We start from the raw sequence: 19,621 nt of genomic DNA on the forward strand, positions 1-19,621 counted from the left end.
TGTTCCGACCACAGGCTGCTTAATAGTGCATGAATAATTCATATCATGACTAGTAGAAAACAGCTACATACTATTTGTTCTGGATATGAGCACATTAAGGCTTTGGGCAGGCAAAAAAGTTCACAGTATGTTCATTTTGAGAATGATGAGCTCCTGTCCGGTGGCCTGTTTGACTTTTCAGGGGGATGGTAAAGGGATGCATAAATCAGTGAGTTACTGAAATTTGCAGAGGTGATTCTTGAAAATGTAGCAGATCAGCAATGTTCCTGTGGCCAAGATCTGCTTCTCTACACATCCTCTCATCATGTGGATTAGGTCAGTCCATCAGACCGGTGACAATTTCCAAACATATAAATAAGCACAATCTATAGTTTCCGCTGGCTATGTCAGACAAACACTTGCCCATAAACAGACCTCAAGTCTTTCAAGAAAGAACCTAATTCTGGTAGATGCCCAGCCTGTCAGAGAGGGATGGTCCCTAACTGTGCAGCAGATTTCAGCCTTCAAGTTGTGCCAGGATGTACTGGTGCCAACTCTTACTGAGAACACCTTCAGAATCAGCAACATCTCCCTATAATGCATCTCTCAATAATTCAAACCAATATGCAATCGAGTCTGGTAGGCTGTTATTCCAATTTTTTACTTTGAGACAGAGTCTCGCTCTGTCACCCAGGCTGGAGTGCAGTGGCTCGATCTCAGCTCTTTCCAAACTCTGCCTCCGGGGTTCAAGCGATTCTCCAGCCGCTGCCTCCCAAGTAGCTGGAATTATAGGCAAGTGCCACCATGCCCAGCTAACTTTTGTATTTTTAGTAGAGACAGGGTTTTGTTATCTTGGCCAGGCTGGTCTTGAACTCCTGATATCAAGTAATCTGCCCACCTTGGCCTCCCAAAGTGCTGGGATTACAGGCATGAGCCACTGTGCCTGACCCCATTTTTTTCTTTTACTTCCCATGGCCAGAAGAATTCCATTCACTTTTGTTTTCCTCTTCTGTAACTTGTTCCTCACTCTTTCTACTCATAGACATGGAGCAGTGCTACTGTGTCAAGGAGATTGCATCAAAAGAAGATGGTTCTTCACTACAGATTGCCACTGTACTTGAAATAACCTCAGAACTGCGGTAAGGGGACAAGGGAAGCAGAATGTTACAGCCCAAAAAATGAGAACGAAAGAACGGGAACTCCCCCCCCACCCCAAGAGCCTCTGCTGAGGTTACAGCTTGTTTAGAAGATAATTATTTGATTTTATAATTACTTTTGTGGGTTGCAAAATAATTACTGTGGAGGCAAATCTCCAGTGACAAAATAGCTGAGGCAATTGTTCTAAAGTTCACATCGAAACAATAACAGAGTCAAGATGGTTAACTCATAGGTGGGGATTAGAAAAGCCATCCCTCTTTGTAACATGTGCCAGCCTGAAGCCCACATAAAGGTCAGGGTGGGAGTGGGAACACTAAAGATACTCCGCAAACTGAATTCAGATAAGTTATTTCTTTGTAGGCTGATTTTCATTTTAAACCTGTCCCTCTGAGTACACCACAACATCAAATAACTTTTGAAAAGACCAAAGCTGCAATTCAGGTGAACGACACTGATATATAATTGAACACTGGATAATCTCCAGGATCCTTTTCAATTCTAAAATCAGCCTATGATGCTAAAATGGTCAGGAGTGGTACTTTATTTATTATTATTATTATTATTTTGAGACAGGATCTCCCTCTATGGTCCAGCCTGGAGTGCAGTGGTGTGATCTCAGCTCACTGCAACTTTTGCCTCCTGGGCTCAGGTGATCTTCCCACCTCAGTCACCCAAGTAGCTGGGATTACAAGCATGCACCACCACACCTGGCTAATTTTAGAATTTTTTGTAGAGACGGGGTTTCGCCATGTTGCCCAGGCTGGTCTCGAACTCCTGGGCTCAAGCGATCCACCCACCTCAGTCTCCGAAGGTGCTGGATTACAGGTGTGAGCCACCACACCCAGTCAGGAGAGATACTTTCTATTACAGCAACTTTGATGTCACCAGGGGTTGGCAAAGTTTGTTTATTTTTTTAAGGCCAGAGAATAAATATCTTAAGCTTTGCGAGTCTCTGTGGCAACAACTTACGTCCAGTTGTAACTTGAAAGGTGCCACAGACAGTGTGCAAACAATTGTGCATGGTTGTTTCCCAATAAGACTGTATTTACAGACACTAAAATCTGAATTTCCTGTAAGTATCTTGTGTCATGAATTATTTTTCTTCTTTTGATTTTTCTCCAGCCATTTAAAATCGCAAACAACATTCTCAACCTACAAACACAGGCAGAGGGCCCATGAGCCATAGTTTACTAACTCCTGAGCCAGATAGGTTTTAGGCACCTCCTGTGGAATGGAAGTAAATTCATTTTGCAGGTGGAAGAAACTCAAAAGCAGGTAGAGGCATTGGAGGTCCCCTCGGCCTCCTAATTCTAACCAAACACCCTCTTCATCAGATAATTTCCACTTCAACTTTTCAATGAATTGACGGTTTGCTTTGGGTGTTCATCTTTGCCCAAATTTCTCTGAATGATCATAATCACATTTAATTAATTGCCTTAAGAAGTTAAACTTCATGGGCCAAAATAAACAGTCCCTCCTTAGAGGTTCAGTAAAGTGTGAGTCTCCAGGCAGCTAAAAGTGGCTTGATGACCCGAAGGTGGGAGCCAGAGCTGGAGAGACAGCTCAGCCGCAACAGCATGGGCAGGTGACATTAGGAAGCCAAGAGCTACTCTGAGTCTCTGACCCTCTTCTCTTAAATGGTCACAAGAATAATTCCAACTGTAAAAGGTTGTTCTGATGACCGCAAGGAAATAAGACACAAGCTATAAAGCGTAATGTAAATACATTTATGTAAGGTGTCTAAAATCACTAGTTTTCTTAAATGGACTGAATTAACTCTTTTTCTTGACCACCAACTCATTTAGAACCTTCTAACTTGCTTTCTTAAAAGTCCTGCAGGGTGGCTATTACCCATAACAGATAATAACAAGTGTCAGGAAAATTGTAGAGAAACTGAACTTTTATATACTATTCATTGCTCGGGGAGATGTAAAATGGTGCAGCCAGTTTGGCAAAGGGTCTGGCAGACCCTCAAATGGTTAAACATGGAGTTACAATGTGATCTAGCAATTCTACTCCTAGGTACATACATAAGAGAGATGAAAACCTGTGTCCATGCTAAAGCTTGCACATCAATGTTTATAGTGGCATATTCAGCAGAGCCAAAGAGTGGAAACAACCCAAATGTCTATCAGCAGATGAATGGGTGAATAAATATTCACACAATGAAATATTATTCAGCCATAAAAAGCAATGAAATTCTGATACATACTACAGCATGAATACATTTTGAAAACACTGTGCTAAGTGAAAGAAGCCATATATTGCATGGCTACCAAATATAAGGTACCATATATTGCATGGTTCCATTTATGTGAAATGTCTAGAATAGGGAAACCTATAGATGAGTGGCTGCCTGGGATTTGGGAACGGGGTGTAGGGAATGGAATAATGAATGGATATGTTAAGGGGAACAGAGTTGCTTTTTAGGTGTAATGAAAACATTCAAAAATTGATTGTGGTGATGGATGACAATTCTATGACTTAAATGCTATTAAATTACATACCTTAAATTAGTGAACTCTCTGGTGTGTGAATTATATCTCAGTAAAAATGCTTTCTAAAAAATCCTCCAGGGAATACTACAACTCGTCATGGAGCAAGTCCCAGCTCCTTAGCGTGGTATCCCAGGCCCTTGGTATGTGGCTACTGTCCATCTCCCCAGGCGCCCTTCTCACCATCCCCCAGCCACATCACACCACTGTCCTTACAGCCGCTGTAATAAAGGGACACACATTCATTGACTAGATCTATAATAAAAGAACATGTACGTTCATGTATTGAACATATCTTAAGTGGATAATACCTGTGCACTGTTCTCAGCACTAGAAACATAGCAGTCATGAGAAGATAGGACAGACCCTTGCTGGAAGAGCAGCATTCAATGCCCTCCTCTGGCCTTTGACCTTTCCTACCCTTGCTCTTTGTCCCGCTTCCAGTGACTCTTTCCTTCAGGTATCTGCCAGCCCAACCCTATTCATCCCACTCAATTCAGCCCAAGTACCATCTCCTCCTACATGGCCTGCTAGCTTTCTCCCCCAGGGAGGAGATGGGTTCCCCACCCGTGTGTCCATGACATCCTGAGTCTACCTGTCACAGCAACGTCCCTCACTGGACTGTTTCTCTCAGGGCAGGAACTCATCTTCTACCTCTCTACTCACACGTAACTTCACCGTAGGCATCAATGTTTGATACATGAATAAACAAATGACCATGTTCTATCCTTCCTCTGGCCTTGGGTATAAAAACAATACAACACTAAAAACAATCATCATATGATTTCTCTTGAATGGTCTACTGCTAACCTTCTGGCTGATTTTTTTCCCTGGGCTGAAAATCTCTATAATTCATTTCTTCTTTTCCAAACCAACAACTAGATTCTTGTTTAGTTCCTGGATCTATTCCAATTTTTGCCTCTTTGGACTTACCTTTTCTCCCTTGCAACCTGTGGGGTGAAGTAAGGTCACCTCTGCCCCTCTCTCTGGCTACTTGGCCTTCAACAAACTCACCTTTATCTCTTGGCTTTCAGCTCAGCTGTCCCCCTGGCACAGGTAGCCTGTGCACCAGCAGTACCTCATTGAACATCATCAATGGTGGCTCCTAACTGGCTCAATGGACCACCACCCTTCAGGCTTTTAGACACTTCTAGAAGTCCCCAAAGCCTAGTCAAGTCCAAAGAGTTCTCACCATTCATATGTAAGTTAGTGAACCAAAGAAATAGAAGTTTAGGGCTAGGAAACAAGTAGTGATCCTTTCCACCTACCCCCATTAAAGTTTTATGGATATATTTTATCTATTACCCTTTTCAATGTGATTGCTTTTATCTCCTTTAGACAAATAAGGATACTTTAAGCTATAGATTTCACAAATTGTTTAAATATGTCCTCTCCTAAACTAAGTGACTATTTACAGATGTCTGTAAAGTGTCAGAGCAATATTAGAACAGAAGGGGAAATTATTAGTAAAATTATATATGAGCTCAAAGTTATGCTAAAAATAAGACAAGCTGATTTTGAATTGCTGGTGATTGAAAGTGTATTATTGGACACATTCTGAGCCTGAAACAGATATTGCAGAATCTTGGTCTTTTGGCTGCTCAAGGTCTTGAAACATCCTTTGTTGAGCTATGAGCAGCATGGAGCTGGGTCCTTGTCTTGTCTAGTCCTGGCCTAGGCACTAACACCAACACCATTGGAAAAACTCACTTATATTTGCTTTAATGTAATACAAGAGTGGGGGAATCTGAGTGATATGCCTACGGGAATTAATTATCCTATTGCGTCTACTTTCGCATATGTGTATAATTTTTCATAATAAACTTTTTTTAAAAGGGCATTTTGAGCCAGGCACTGTGGCTCATGCTTGTAATCCCAGCACTTTGGGAGGCTGAGGCGGGAGGACTGCTTGAGCCCAGGAGTTCAAGATCAGCCTGGGCAACGTGGGGAATATCCTGTCTCTACAAAAAGAAAATGTATATATATATACACACATACACACAAAAATTAGTCAATGTGGTAGTGCATGCCCGTAGTCCCAGCTACCAGGTGGAAGGATAGCCTGAACCATGATTTTGCCTCCGCACTTTAGCCTGGGCAACAGAGTGAGACCCTATCTCAAATAAATAAATAAACAAACAAACAGATGAGTTGATCACATCGCCTCTGCTTAAAAACCCTGTGCCATCTTTGGTACTTGCAATCTGAATTCCTTTGGAAGTGGATGCAATCTGAACTGCTTCTGAAACTGTAAGAGGCTTTTTCTGACCTTCCTTTTCCTGCCCAGGGTGGAACCTACCACTATGTCCTCAATCTGACCCTTACCTTATTTGTCTTGTTAGAAATATATGTTTAAATATAGAGAAGAATTGGGTGCTCTCATCTTGGTCTCAATCCAAGGAAGTTTAATTACAGAAGAGGCAAAGCAGCACAGTATAACAGGGGGAAATGCCCAAGGCAAAATTGGACTTGGGGGGTAACAGTACAAACGCTAGCAATTGCAGCTAATGTTTCTCAAGCACTTTCTCTTGAAAGGCACCATGCTAAATGCTTTGTACCAAATATCTCATTTAATCCTTACAACTAAAATGGTAATATCCCCAAACCACCCAACCAGCAAGCAGAGGAGACACTGAAAACAGGCAGTACGTTTCCAGGATCCAGCTGTGAACCCCAGTTGAAAACTGCTTCCCTCTTCAAGGACAGGTTCTGTTAGCAGCCCTGACACCAAATGGTGGTTTGACCTTGGTAGACTGCTCACTTAATCCTTATGCATCTTCATTTTCTCACCTGCAAAATGAGGCAGGTGACCCACAGAAACTCACAGGGCATTCTCTCCTAAAAGGCTGTCTTGATGGATGAACTCTACAGTCAAATTGTTATTCCTAAAGTTCACATTGGAATCCATTAGAAAATATGCTAAATATTTCTAATCCCTAAAACAAAACTTAAGAAAACATCTAGCATGTCCACGGATTAGTACATTTCTATATAAATGTTTAAAAAATAGGAACCATATATAGTAAAATGAAGACAACTGTGATCTACTGATTAATTACATGTAAAAGGCACTGAGTAGCAGTTGCAATCAATATGTCTTGTTTCTAAATCCATCATTTTATTAAGTGTCATTATAAAATAAGACTGAGAGGCTTCAAGACATTTTTAAAAGCAGTTAAAATATTTTATTTCTATTGAAATTATATCTTAATACATAATTATTACATATATTATAATTCCTAAACTTATTTCTCACTATTAATGGACTCAAAAGGAATTCAAATGAAAATAGAAATGCGTTTGAAATCAAATACATAAATACTTCACTTTCTAGAATCGATTTTCTCTAAATTTCATTTTTAACTATTTGTAAATTAAATCATATTCTCCTATTAACTTCTAATATAAGTTCAGTGATGACTTAGCTATGTTTCTTATGGCTTTACGATGTCCATAACTTCTAATCTACCTGGTTGTAAATTCCTCTCTATCCCCACTAAAGTCAGCCTCTATCAAGTAGGTAAGGCAGGGGAAAAAAATGCTTCAGAAAATTCTGCAATTCCTTCTAATTCTTTACTATAATAATAAACCTAGCTTGTTGAGACTGCACATGTATATATCACACATGCATACAGATATAAATAGACACCACAATACCTAATGTTCCACATTCAGTGCAGGTGGCAGAGATAAACGGCCATTAAAAAACAATTAACTTGATGGTACAGTGGAAAGCGTCTTGGTTGTTGTTTTTTTTGAGATACTGTCTCGTTTCTTATGGCGCGATCTTGGCTCACTGCAACCTCTGCCTCCTGCATTCAAGCAATTCTCCTGCCTCAGCCTCCCCAGTAGCTGGGATTACAGGCATGTGCCACCATGCCTGGCTAATTTTTGTATTTTTAGTAGAGACACGGTTTCACCCTGTTGGCCATGCTGGTCTCAAACTACTGACCTCAAGTGATCCACAGGCCTCGGCCTCCCAAAGTGCTGGGATTACAGGCGTGAGCCACCGCGCCCAGCCGCGTCTTGGTTTTAAAGTGAAACAGATGAGGGTGTGAGTCTGTTTCCCCTGTATTTACTGTGTGGCTTTCCTAGATAAGCTTGTTTCCTCACCTGAAAATAGCTTTAGTATTGAATCAAAACAGCAAAGATGGAAGGAAACACAGTATTTGGCCATTAATGGTGAATTGTGTTCTATGGTTTCTTAACAATAGAGAATTACTTAAAATAAGCTTAGCAAAACATCTTTAATACTAGTTAGTAGACACCAGGAAAAAAAAAAACTCGAGTAAAAAGATAATCGTTGAAATGTAATTTCACCTTTTATATACCTCTCAAGAGCCAGAAATATTTTATCCTTTAAAGTTTATTCTTTAGTTATAGATTGTCTTTAAACTGTAAGTTATTAAAATATGCTTTAAATAACGATTTCACATGCAAAGAAATTAAGTGTGAAAGAAACTCAGTGAACAGTACCTTTCTAAAATTTCATCTGTGTAAAATTTCTAGAAGGGCTTTCAAGCTGTATCAGAATTTTCCGTGGGTGCCACCAAGTGGCCTACTCAGTGCTGAATGAAGAACCAGGCACACGGATGGTACTGGACATAATACAGGTGTGCCTCTCCTTAAGATGCACCTTCCTCTATAGAGCCTGAGCAAACAGGACGTTGGGGAAATCTGTTTGCCTCACTATGATCTTGAGCATACAAATGTTTTAAAATAGCTGGTGCTCCTGGCATGTAGAAAATATGACTCAAATTGCAAATCGCTTCTAGAGAATTTATCCAAAAGAACATCCACTCCCTGCAGACTATCATGGGAGGGCAATCCTTGCCCAAAGTGAAATGTATTGGAACTTCCACAGTGGGCAGTGCTGCTTTGGTTTCCAGCAGTAAAAGAAGAAGGGTTAAGCTCCTGACCTCATTCCATTTTGGTGATTAAATGAGTGCACCACACAATAGATTGGCAGGATTAGCAGTATGAAATTAGGCAAAAATTAGGCACTATAACATAATTCCCCACTTAAGAATCCTTTGAGGGTAAATAATCCTATCAGGTAATATGTGAGCATCCATACATAGCTGCTTGGGACATTCTGAAATGTGTGAGGCTGTGGAGATGACGCACGTTTCAAGAAGAACTATGTGCTGCAGGTTAAAATACGTACGTGTATCCATTGACAGAGTATACCGCATTTACCAGTGACAGCACTCATAATAACATTTGTAAGCACACATCCTTGAGTATGGACATATACCTTTCCTTATCAGAGCAGCATTTACAGACGCTAATTTAAGTAAACTCCCAGGGTTGTGGAAGCAGCCCATTTGTGAAGCAGCAATTCAGTCAAGAGAGAAACTGACATTTAATAACCATTTTAGCCTGCATATCAAGCTTTGTTGCGTTACATGGTAAAGGTCTGGCTTTGGGTCATCTGATTAATCCATTTGTATTCCATAGGTCTCGATGTTATCAGCTGATGTAGTAACCAACACATGTCAGTCAGTGTGTGCTTCTCAGAAACATATATCCCCCCTACACCTAACAGCAGGGGCGTTCATGTGTTTCGTGTGTGCGCCTTCCTCCACTGCCGTCCCGGGTTTCCTCTCGGATGCCTGGTGGTGTCCTGCACAGCCTCTCTTGCAATTTAATCAAAGAAAACGATAATGACGCTAGCAGGCCTCTAATTTTGAAAAGACATTAGCCAAGCCAGAGTCATTTCATTACTCTGCACTTCAGAGACAGACTAAGAACGGGAGGGATCCTAAGTAATGTTTCTTCTTCCAAAAGGAACAGCAAAACCTGCCTATGTGATAGGAAAATCTGCCTGCCCAAGCAGGTGTGCGTGTCAGGCATGGAGATGAGCTTCAGGCCGGCCAGTAGCTAAGGCTTTCAATGTAAAATCTGCTGCCTAAAACTTTTCCATGACCTCCAGCGGCCCTGCAGAGCCTGTTCCGTGAGCTGCTCAGGAACCGCCTGGAAGCTCGCGCGAATGCACAGCCACACAGGGGCGTCCACAGCTGCAGAGGCTTCTGCCTCGTCCGCGCCGGCTGTCCCTCGCTCTGGGCTCCTCCTGCCCAGAGTCGCTGGCAGCCCGGCACCCTTTCACTGCCCTGCTTCAGATTAGACTGCGGGAGCTCTGGCTCGCACACGCCCAGGCTCACCTGGAAGATGCCGCTGCGCGCCCCCTCCCCCACCTCTCCACATGTTGGCCTTTGGGCATCGTTCCATCAGGGACCAGCAGCGGCACTCCAAAAATCACAGCCATGTTTTACTCTAAACAGGCATCATTCAACAACTCCACAAGTCTCTAGGGCTCTGGGCGCCGCCGCCAAACCGCCTCTCCAAACTGATGCCACCCGAAGAAAGCCCATGTCCCTAACGCAGCCCAGAAAACCCTGTATCCCATCATGACACGAGGACGGGGCAACAGTTAAGAAGCCCATGGAAGGAAAAAGCGGGAGTCAGCTCTTTTACCACCGACAAATCCCCTAAGCCTCGGCTTCCAAATGAAAATCCCAAGACTTGCTCTTTTAACTGTTTCAAAACCCTCATTTTGGGGACCATATACGTCAATGGGATGTACAGGGTTGCGAGCCCGGGTTGGGCTGTGGGTGTCACTCTGCAAAGTGCTCGGCGGGCGGGTGTCATGTCTGGGTGGAGTGCGGATGTCCCTGCAGTTCTCCAGGCGACAGACGCCGACGGTGCCCCCAAACTGAGACAGCCCGAACCACCTCCCCGCCTCCCGCGCTGGCCGCTGCCGCCCCGACGGGCCCCGGCACTCACCGTCCCGGGCGTCCTCCCCCCGACTGCAGTTGCTGCAAATGTGTTTGATCTCCTTGCCTAGTTGACAGTGGATCACAAAGGACACGTTGTTGTTGTTGTTGGGGGCGGGCTCCTTCAGGGGCTTCATCCTCATCAAATAAAAAGCTTTCTTTTTTGGTTTCTCGGCGCTCGCGCCTGGCACCGCGCCCTCCCTGCAGCGCGGCGAGCGGAGCGCAAACCTCCCCGGCTTCGCTGCGCGCGTGGGCTCCGCCATCCGGTCCCCGGGCGCCCGGGGCCGGGCGCTGCTCCGGCCCCCGCGCGCTGCCACTCGCGCCCCTCGGCCTCGCCAGCATGCCCCCGCCCCGCCCGCGCCGGTCGCTCTACATAAGCACCGCCGCGGCGGGGCGGGTCGGGGAGGGCGCCGAAAGGGTCTTGACCTCGCCGACCTCGCTGCCCGAGCCAATCCGGATCCCGAGGCCGGAGGAGGGGGCACGCAGGGCGCTCCTCGGTCCTACCTGAGACGCTCCACTCCCACCTCTCTCCGGGTCTCACGTGCACATCCTCCTCTGGAGGCCCCACCCCTCCGGAAATCTCAGCACCAGCTACTGAGAGCCTGCTGGGTTTGCAGCTACCTTCACTCTCAAGAGCTCCAGGGCGGAACGCCAACCCCCTCCCCCTTTTCTTCACGCCTAAAGCTGCCGAATGAAAGCAAAATGTTTCACACGGAAAGCGTTGCGCTGGGAGCCCTCGGGTGCAAGCGCCCCTCCAGGGGCACAGCAAATTACCCTCTCCAGCGGGTCCAACCCATAGCCCTTGACTTTCACTGGAGCAGACAACCTGTTACAACATAATTGATGTTTTCACCTCCCATAGAAATTCTCAGACCCGAAGGAGATTGTTTAACGCCAGGGTCATTAAAAAGGAAAATAAAATGCTGATTTTATCAAGACTCAGAAACAACAATTTGCGACTTTGGGACTGTCAGCTAATTTGGTCAAATCACTCTCCAGCTGTTTTAGCACAGTAACTAAGGCTTAGCAAAGCAAGAGACATCTACCAGGATTTCCAAAGGGAGAACAGGGTATTTTCTTTAAAAAACAAACCAAAAAAATTGTTTTTAGAGATCGGCTGTCACTCTGTCGCCTAGGCTAGAGTGCTGTGGCACAATGACAATTCGCTGCAGCCTCGAACTCCCGGGCTCAAGCGATCCTCTTGCCTCAGTTTCCTGAGTATCTGGCATTGCAGGGAGAACAGTGCCTTTAACGAACCATGCAGAACAAATCAAAGCTCAGTAACTTGTAAATATTATTCTTCAGCCACGGATTTGCCTTATTAAAATCATGCTACTTCTAATAAACCACCAATTCACACAACAATCCCGACTCAGATATCGCCAATCCTATATCACCTTTTAGAGAACTAAGGCTTAGAGAAGGCCTATATCACAATCACCTTGTGTGCTTATTTTAAAAATAGAGATTACAGAGCCCTAAATCCTGATATTCTGATTTAGTAGGTCAGTGCAGGGTCCAGGAATCTGTACCTTTAACGAGCTCCCCAGGTGACTTTGATGCAAAGCATAAATGGAGAAACAGGTGTTTACAGCCAGGTGTGTCTGCCCCCACTCCTGTGTTCTTCCCACCCTACTGCATTCACTCGGAGTCACACCCTTGTCCTCTTTTCCAACCTACCAGAATAATGTCAGTTGAAGAATGCACTGTCACTACCAGTTGTTTCTAGGAACTTCCTCAAAGCTAATCTCACAATTCCCTGTCACTGCCTCTTCCACAAAAGGCAGGTCTTTGCTAGTCTCTCCTCCAACTGGGCAAATTCTACACACACAGTTGCCTCACAGGTAACAGGGTCAATGATCCACTGAGGATATTAAATTACTGTATTGCAATAGGCTTCTGATCACTCCAATTCTACCACTCTATCATTTCTACTACTTCTCGTCTGCAAAATAGTGTGCACAAATCAGCAGGACAAGAGCTTCATTTTCATTCTGGAGTTCGGAAAGTCAGGTGTCCAGCTGCCATCGCCTCCTCCAGAGGGGGATGGACGTAGAATGCAGGTCTCTGTAATTAGATCTCCATCCCTCTTGGTGCCCATTGAGGGCTTCAGCAACTGCCCCCTTTTACTGGATTACCAGCCAGGCCAACCACAGGTGAATCCACTACGTCTGCTCATGTCGGATTCATGTCACTTGGTCCCTGGCTAATTATAAGCCTTACCTTAGAGGTTACAAAGGACCTGTTTGTTATACTGGTTGAGTGCACCAGGGAATTTGCTGCATTGTATTCTGAGCAAACATTTGTTATTCTCTTGTGTAATTCCGTGGGCCCCTCCCCCAAACTATCATCCCTTAAGTCCCTTCTGAAAAGAGGAGGTCGTGTATTTACCAGCAAAGTACATTTTTCCTTAAATGTGTATTTTAAATTGCATGCCTTTTCTGCCTTACTCTCTGCCCCACAGGTTAGAACAGTGGACCTGCAGAAACCCCATCTGACCTTATTAAAGCAACTAAGAGTGAAGCAATCTTTTATTCCCTTGCAGAATACTAAGGGGCTCTGTATGTTTCTATCTTAATTGGCCATCAGGCATTGTGATTGTGTCGTACAAAAAGACTGACAGAGCCGCCAGCAAAGCCTCAAATATTAAGGGATGTGCCCTGGGCTGTAGGGGCCCTCTGTTCAAGTTAAGTGTATAAAAGCCATAAAGTTTACCTGGGAGAGCCATTTCTCTTGTTTGAGGATCCATCTTTCTCAACTGTCCTCCCTGAGTTTGTACCCTCTCGTGGTGCTGTGCAATATAGTATCCACTAGCAACATGTGACTGTTGACATTTAAATGAATTAAAATTCAATAAAATTCAAATTCAGTTCCTCAGCTGCACTAACCACTATCCACATGCTCAATGGCCACACGTGGCTAGTGGCTACTGCATTGGGTAGGGCAGATTGTAGAACACTTCATCACCGTTGAAAGTTGTATGAGACCATGCTGTTCTTAGCAGATGTGTGCCTTTTAGTGTCTCAGATTGAATTCGAGAAGGATTAGCTTAAGTTTCAGAAGCTAAGAAGTGCCATCTCTTATTGTTACAACAGAAGGTGTGTGAAAAAGGGCCCAGGATGGAATATAGCTTAGTGTGGGCAGCAGTTTGGTAGGTGGCTGAATCTGACAGCTTCTAGCACCACCTCCTTGCCTCAGCAGGCAGCAGGGCTGATGTGCACACTGTCCCGCATTTCCTCTTGACTCTGCTCGTACCCCGAATGCCACCTCAGTGAAGAATCACTACTGGTGTCCATTATTATTATTTCCTTGTAGCATTTATTTATTTATTTACTTTTTTTTTTTTTTTTTTTTTACCAAGATGATCTAAATGAGGATGACCTCCTGTGATCACGCTCAGCGTCACTTGACTGTATGACAGTCTCCTTCCCATCCCTGATTTAGGATATACTTAACTTGCAGATCCCCTTGTGAGACTTGTTTGGTCCCCTAAGACCCCACTACCCAAAATATGACCCCAAGGACCAGCAGATCCCAGGTACCTGAGAGCTTGTTAGAAATGCAGCACTTCAAGCTCTAGCCCAGAATCTGCATTTAAACAAGACCTCCGGGTGATTTGGATGCATATTGAGGTTTCAGATGCACCCTCTAGAAATCAGCCTACCAGAGCAACACATATTTTCATTCCAAAGTAAGGCGTGGATAGGATTCTTGATCTCATGGAACTTGAAACTTAATGGGAAGGGCTGGGTGGGTGGCTCATGCCTGTAATCCACCAGCACTTCGGGACACTGAGGCGGGTGGACCACTTGAGGTCAGGAGTTTGAGACCAGCCTGGCCAACATGGTGAAACCCTGTCTGTACTAAAAATACAAAAAATTAGCGTGGGGCATGGTGGCATGCACCTGTAATCCCAGCTACTCAGGAGGCTGAGGCAGGAGAATTGCTTGAACCCGGGAGGCAGAGGTTGCAGCGAGCCAAAATCGTGCCACTGCACTCCAGCTTGGGCAATAAGAGCAAAACTCCGTCTCAAAAAAAAAAAAAAAAAAAAAAAAAAAAATTAATGGGAAAGAGGGTGCACTTAATACAAGGGCATATAAGAATAACAGGAGACACTGAGCTGAAAACACGTGCAAATTTGTAACCAGGAGTACCCACGGAGATCTATGAATTTAACATCGGGGGTGTGGGGTGAGCCATATATAAAGGGATTTCTGCAGTGATTATTGTGGAAGAGATGGCATATATGCAGGATGAGTCCCCTGGGAAAGTTGATCTGAAGCAGTAGGGGGCACAGGGTGGTGGTGGCGGCGGTGGTAGTGTAGGGAGACTGCAAGCTCGCAGACTAGGAGTTCATGGGGTGGGGAGGTCAAGGATGGGCGGCCATTGGCCTGGCAGGACCTGTTACAGCCAGCAAATTGACTTTTCCAGAAGATCCCACCATTAGGCTGATGTGAGGGCAACTGCAGACCTTGAAATCCTCCAAGTCTGAATGTGAGAAGCAGTGTGTGATCTCCTGTGAACTGAGGCTTTGTTCTGTTTTCTACTTGCCTATGCTCCTCCCCATTTTTAACGCCCAGCTGTTATGAGGCTTTAAAGAAACCTACAATCAAAATTAAGGGTAGAAAATTTAAAATGCTCACAAAAGTGCTTTCACTCTTACGGGAAAGCACACAGCAGAAATACTAAATATTAAGGTCAACACAGGGCAAAGCAATGGAAGTGTACTCAAATAGAAATTACTACACATATTTAATGTAAGAAAAGATTTTTATAAAAATCTTCTTTTCCTCTCTCAGTATTTTTTCTTTGATTTGAACTCAAGCTATTCATTCAGTGTCCGCCCTGCTTCTGTGTCTCCTTTCTTGTTCCTATCCACCCTACAGTGGGTGGAATGGTGTCCACCTCTCCCAGAGATATGTCCCTGTCAAATCCCTGGAATATATGGGTGTGACCTTATTTGGGAAAAGTGTCTTTGCAGGTTTAATTAAGTTAAGGATCTTGAGATGAGGAGATCATCCTAGATTCTCTGCAGGGGTCCTAAATCCAGTGATAAGTGCTTTTTATAAAAGGCACACAGAGGAGAGACACACAGACAGAGGAGGAGAACACAATGTGAAGATGGATTCGGAGATGGGAGTGACACCGCTGCCACAGGAATGCCAACAGTCACCAGAAGCTGGAGGAAGGGAGGAACAGGCTCTCCCCAAGAGCCTCTGGAGGGATCTTGGTCCACCTTGAACTTGACCTGTTGGTCTCCAGAACTGAGTGAGAGAATAAATATCTGTTGTTTTAAGCCGCTAACTTTGGGATAATTTGTTACATCATCCCTAGGAAAAACACACTCCCTAAACATTAACAATATGTGATATTCTTATTACAAGAATAGCATCTATATTTTTCCAGGTTTGCTCTAAATGTGCAGTATGTTAAAACCAGAACTGCAAGCTCATCTGCAAAGTGTAGATTAAGAACAAGGTTAAAAAAGTACTTCCAAGGCTGGGCGCGGTGGCTCAAGCCTGTAATCCCAGCACTTTGGGAGGCCGAGACGGGTGGATCACGAGGTCAGGAGATCGAGACCATCCTGGCTAACACTGTGAAACCCCGTCTCTACTAAAAAAATACAAAAAACTAGCCGGGCGAGGTGGCGGGCGCCTGTAGTCCCAGCTACTCGGGAGGCTGAGGCAGGAGAATGGCGTAAACCCGGGAGGCGGAGCTTGCAGTGAGCTGAGATCCGGCCACTGCACTCCAGCCTGGGCGATAGAGTGAGACTCCGTCTCAAAAAAAAAAAAAAAAAAAAAAAGTACTTCCAAATGGTTCATGGACACAGAATGGTGCAGCACTGCTGCTATGTGCGTGTGTGTGTGTGTGTGTGTGTTGTTGTTGTTGTTGTTGTTGTTGTTTTGGGGGTATTTTTTGGTTTGAGTTTTTTGTTAGTTTTTTGCAGATGCTAGACTGGAAGTATGGAAAGGAATGGAAGAGAAGACTGCGATTAAGAGGAGATATAGCTTCCAGGCTGTCTCATATTTGATGTAATACATTTATATTTCGAGCAAGGAGATGTGATCAGAGCTTGCTGTGAATGGCTAGTGAAAATTCTTTAGGAGATTTAGGGGTATGTACGTGGAGGTCATATTCAGGGCCTGAGCACTGGTCCAGCTGTATGAATTGTTTATGGCTGGCATCTGTTCTAATAGATTGAATATTCTTTCTGACTCTTATATGTCTAGTTGTTAAATATTTTGAATGTCACTCCTGCATATGATTGACAAGCTTTGATTGCCCCACAAGTAAGGCTTTTCCACCACAGTGTTTTTCTGTCAACTGTGATTTGAAGCCTAAAGTGAAAGATCCTTTGGCTTTAGCTTTTCCTTTATTATCTCTTGATCAAATCTGGCAGACTTTTGGTATAAGCCCCAGGGAGAGGTTAGTGGACAAGGGGTTTACAGAAACAATTCTGTAAAATAATCTAGTTGAAACATCTAAATGTGTGAGCAGTTTTTTTGTGTTAAGTGGGGTTTTGTTTTTTATTTTTTATTTGTTTATTTTAGATGAGGGTTGTTTCCCTAAAACTTCGAATGGAAAGCAGTTTTACTTCTAGGCTTGTGATAATTTTGCTTACTAAGGGGATTGCTCTGTGAAAATTATTCTGTGAACACTTAGCAGATAGCACCATGATGAGAAGGAAGATTGGAATCATTTTAGATAAAACAGGTGGAGGAAGAGGTGATTGGGGGAGAACTATCCAGAATATGACTCCTGTAGTTCTTTGATTGCAGCATTACTTTGGAAGACTCCTTTCTCTTTCTGCATTACCATTGAAGAAAAGAGGGCTGGGGTAGTCTAGCTCTTAAGTTCAAAAAAAGAAAAAGATCTTCTCCAAAATAGGAGAAGTGAATATCATTGTTGTGGCCATGACAGAAAGAAGATCAGGTATGGTGGAAATTTTTCTGCAAAGTCTTGTAACATCAAGCATCTTTAAAGCCTATATTACTAATATCCAAGGAAGACTCTTATTCTAAGTTAATAAATTTAGGATCAGGTATTGCTGCTCATGTCTGGGGATAAATAGGGGATAGATTAGGTAGAGGCTGAAAATGATCAGAGATTAGTGAGACTTCTAGTTGTTCCAAAGTATTCAGTTGCTTTACATTTTGCTCCAAACTATCAATCCCATTCTATGAGATTTATGGACGGATAAACACAGCCTTATGTATTCTTTTTGAAATCGTTCTTCTTTTTGGCAGATTTAGACACTTCTAGATATTTGTCTTATAGTCATAAAAGTACCAGAGTATAAAGGTGGTATTAAGTGTGTTTATATTATAATAAAATAAAATAAAGCAGCTGGGAAGTCCAGCAATGATGGAATGACCTCATAAATTGTAGTATATTTATAGCATGATGCCACTAAAAAGAATGAGTTAGACCTAAATAAGTTGACCTGGAAGAACTTCCACAATATATTGTTAAATGAGAAAATTAAAGTTCACAAAACTGACTATAATATGATCTCATTTTTGTGAAACAAATATTGTAGACATCACTAGTGCCCTCCAAATATTTCTGACTTGCTGTCTTCAGGCACATGGTAGGATTGCAGTTGGCACAGCCAGAACCCTTTGTGAGTGGGGCCATTCCGACCTTTAAATGATAGCTGAAGTTCAAGATAGCAGCTACTGCTTCCCTTTGGGTTTTGAAGTGAGGCAGTGATGAGCTCAGACTACCTAACGACCAACAACAGTCCTGTAGTATGAGACACAAACTTGTGTTGTGTCACGCTGCTGAAATTTGGGAGTTGTTTTCACTGCAATACAATCTAGCCTATCAAGACTAATAAAACAATGAGAAGTGTGTATGTGTGTGTGTGTATCATATATCACCTTATTTAAAATAAGTTGTGTGTATATCACCTTATTTAATATAAGGTGTGTATGTATCACCTTATTTAAACATCACACCAATATCATAAGATGGAAGTAGTATTTCCACTTTTTACACTTCACAAAACAGAAGTTCAGTGAGATTAAATGAATTTCCCAGGTCACACAATTAGCATTTGGCCAAGTAGAACTCTGAGTGAAAATGAGTTTACAGCAAAGCTCACCTTTCTGTCTCTAAACATTCCACTGACATTGAGAAAGTGGCTAGGCAGTTTTTCTTCAGAGGACCCTCAGCACTATTTTAGGACAGAGCATATGGCATCATAAAACACAACCAAGAAAGGTTATCATACTACAGGCACAGGACACAGAAACCTTGGCTGCCATGCCGAGCATCGCTGCTGGTGGTAAATAGAACAGGGATAAAAATAGGATGCATAGGTTCTTATCTATCATCTGTATTGGCAGATCCCTGCTCTTTTAATCTTTAAAACAGACTGCAGTTGTGTACTGGCTGATGTGATCCTTTTAGGGCTGGGATTGTATCTACATTGTGGTGAATCCCTCAGGGCTGTTTCACAAAAGCTCACCATCAGCTAATGATAATTGGCCTTTAGGACAGAATCCCGATTGTTTATATTGAGCAGGTGCTGGAACAAGGTAATAGGATAATGTAACATTGGCGAGAAATGGAGAGTGGAGTGGCCCTTTTTCCAAGTGTGAGAACTTTAGTTACACATGCAACATAATGGTGGGGGGTGGGGTGGGGCAGGGAGTTGTAGGTAGCCAGCTCTGGGAAGATTTTAAGTGGATGTCACTGGTGTATTAAAGTGGGATATGCATTTTGTTTCTTCCATGGAAAATACGATGTCTAATTCACCGAGGAAAACAATGGAATATGCTCTAAGACTTGTGAAGTGAATGATCAAAGGAACATCTCTAGTTCTAACAAGGCAGGTTGTATCTTGATTCCAGCACTCCAGGATCCTGTGATCCCTGAGCTTCCAAAAGAATTTTTTACAGTACAGAAGCCATGCTGAAGAGAAAAGATATTTATATTTATACATTATATTTCAATAGAGCTTTTCTTCCATGATACATATTATATCCACACAAATTAATATAACAGTTTGTAGCCATTTTACATGTAAAAGGAATGTTGTCTGCAAGAATCAAGGGTAAGTCAAAAGCTAAGAGGAGTCTAAAGAGAGCTCATATAAAGGGAGCTTAAGGGTAGGAGAGCAATACATGCATGTTGTATGTATGTTGTAGAGATGCACGTGGATATATATGGAGAGATATATACTCTTATGTATAGAGACAGTATATG

At 43.2% G+C, this 19,621-nt stretch overlaps 1 protein-coding gene across 6 annotated transcripts in view; it reads right to left on the bottom strand.

The window, feature by feature from the left end:
• The window catches only part of PHACTR1 (phosphatase and actin regulator 1), a 336,171-nt gene that overhangs the window by 265,647 nt on the left and 50,903 nt on the right, over window positions 1-19,621 (bottom strand). The window contains exon 1 of one of the 6 annotated variants that reach the window (XM_010357137.2): window positions 10,419-11,004. The exons of 4 other annotated variants lie outside the window; for them this stretch is intronic. In XM_010357137.2, coding sequence (XP_010355439.2) covers window positions 10,419-10,671 — 253 coding nt within the window. In that variant the 5' untranslated portion in view covers window positions 10,672-11,004. Of the gene's footprint in view, window positions 1-10,418; window positions 11,005-19,621 lie in introns of those variants that run through there. One more of the 6 variants, XM_010357140.2, reaches the window with a different exon arrangement.

Source organism: Rhinopithecus roxellana, chromosome 4 (genome assembly GCF_007565055.1).
Source record: "Rhinopithecus roxellana isolate Shanxi Qingling chromosome 4, ASM756505v1, whole genome shotgun sequence".
Classification (NCBI taxonomy): Eukaryota; Metazoa; Chordata; class Mammalia; order Primates; family Cercopithecidae; genus Rhinopithecus; species Rhinopithecus roxellana.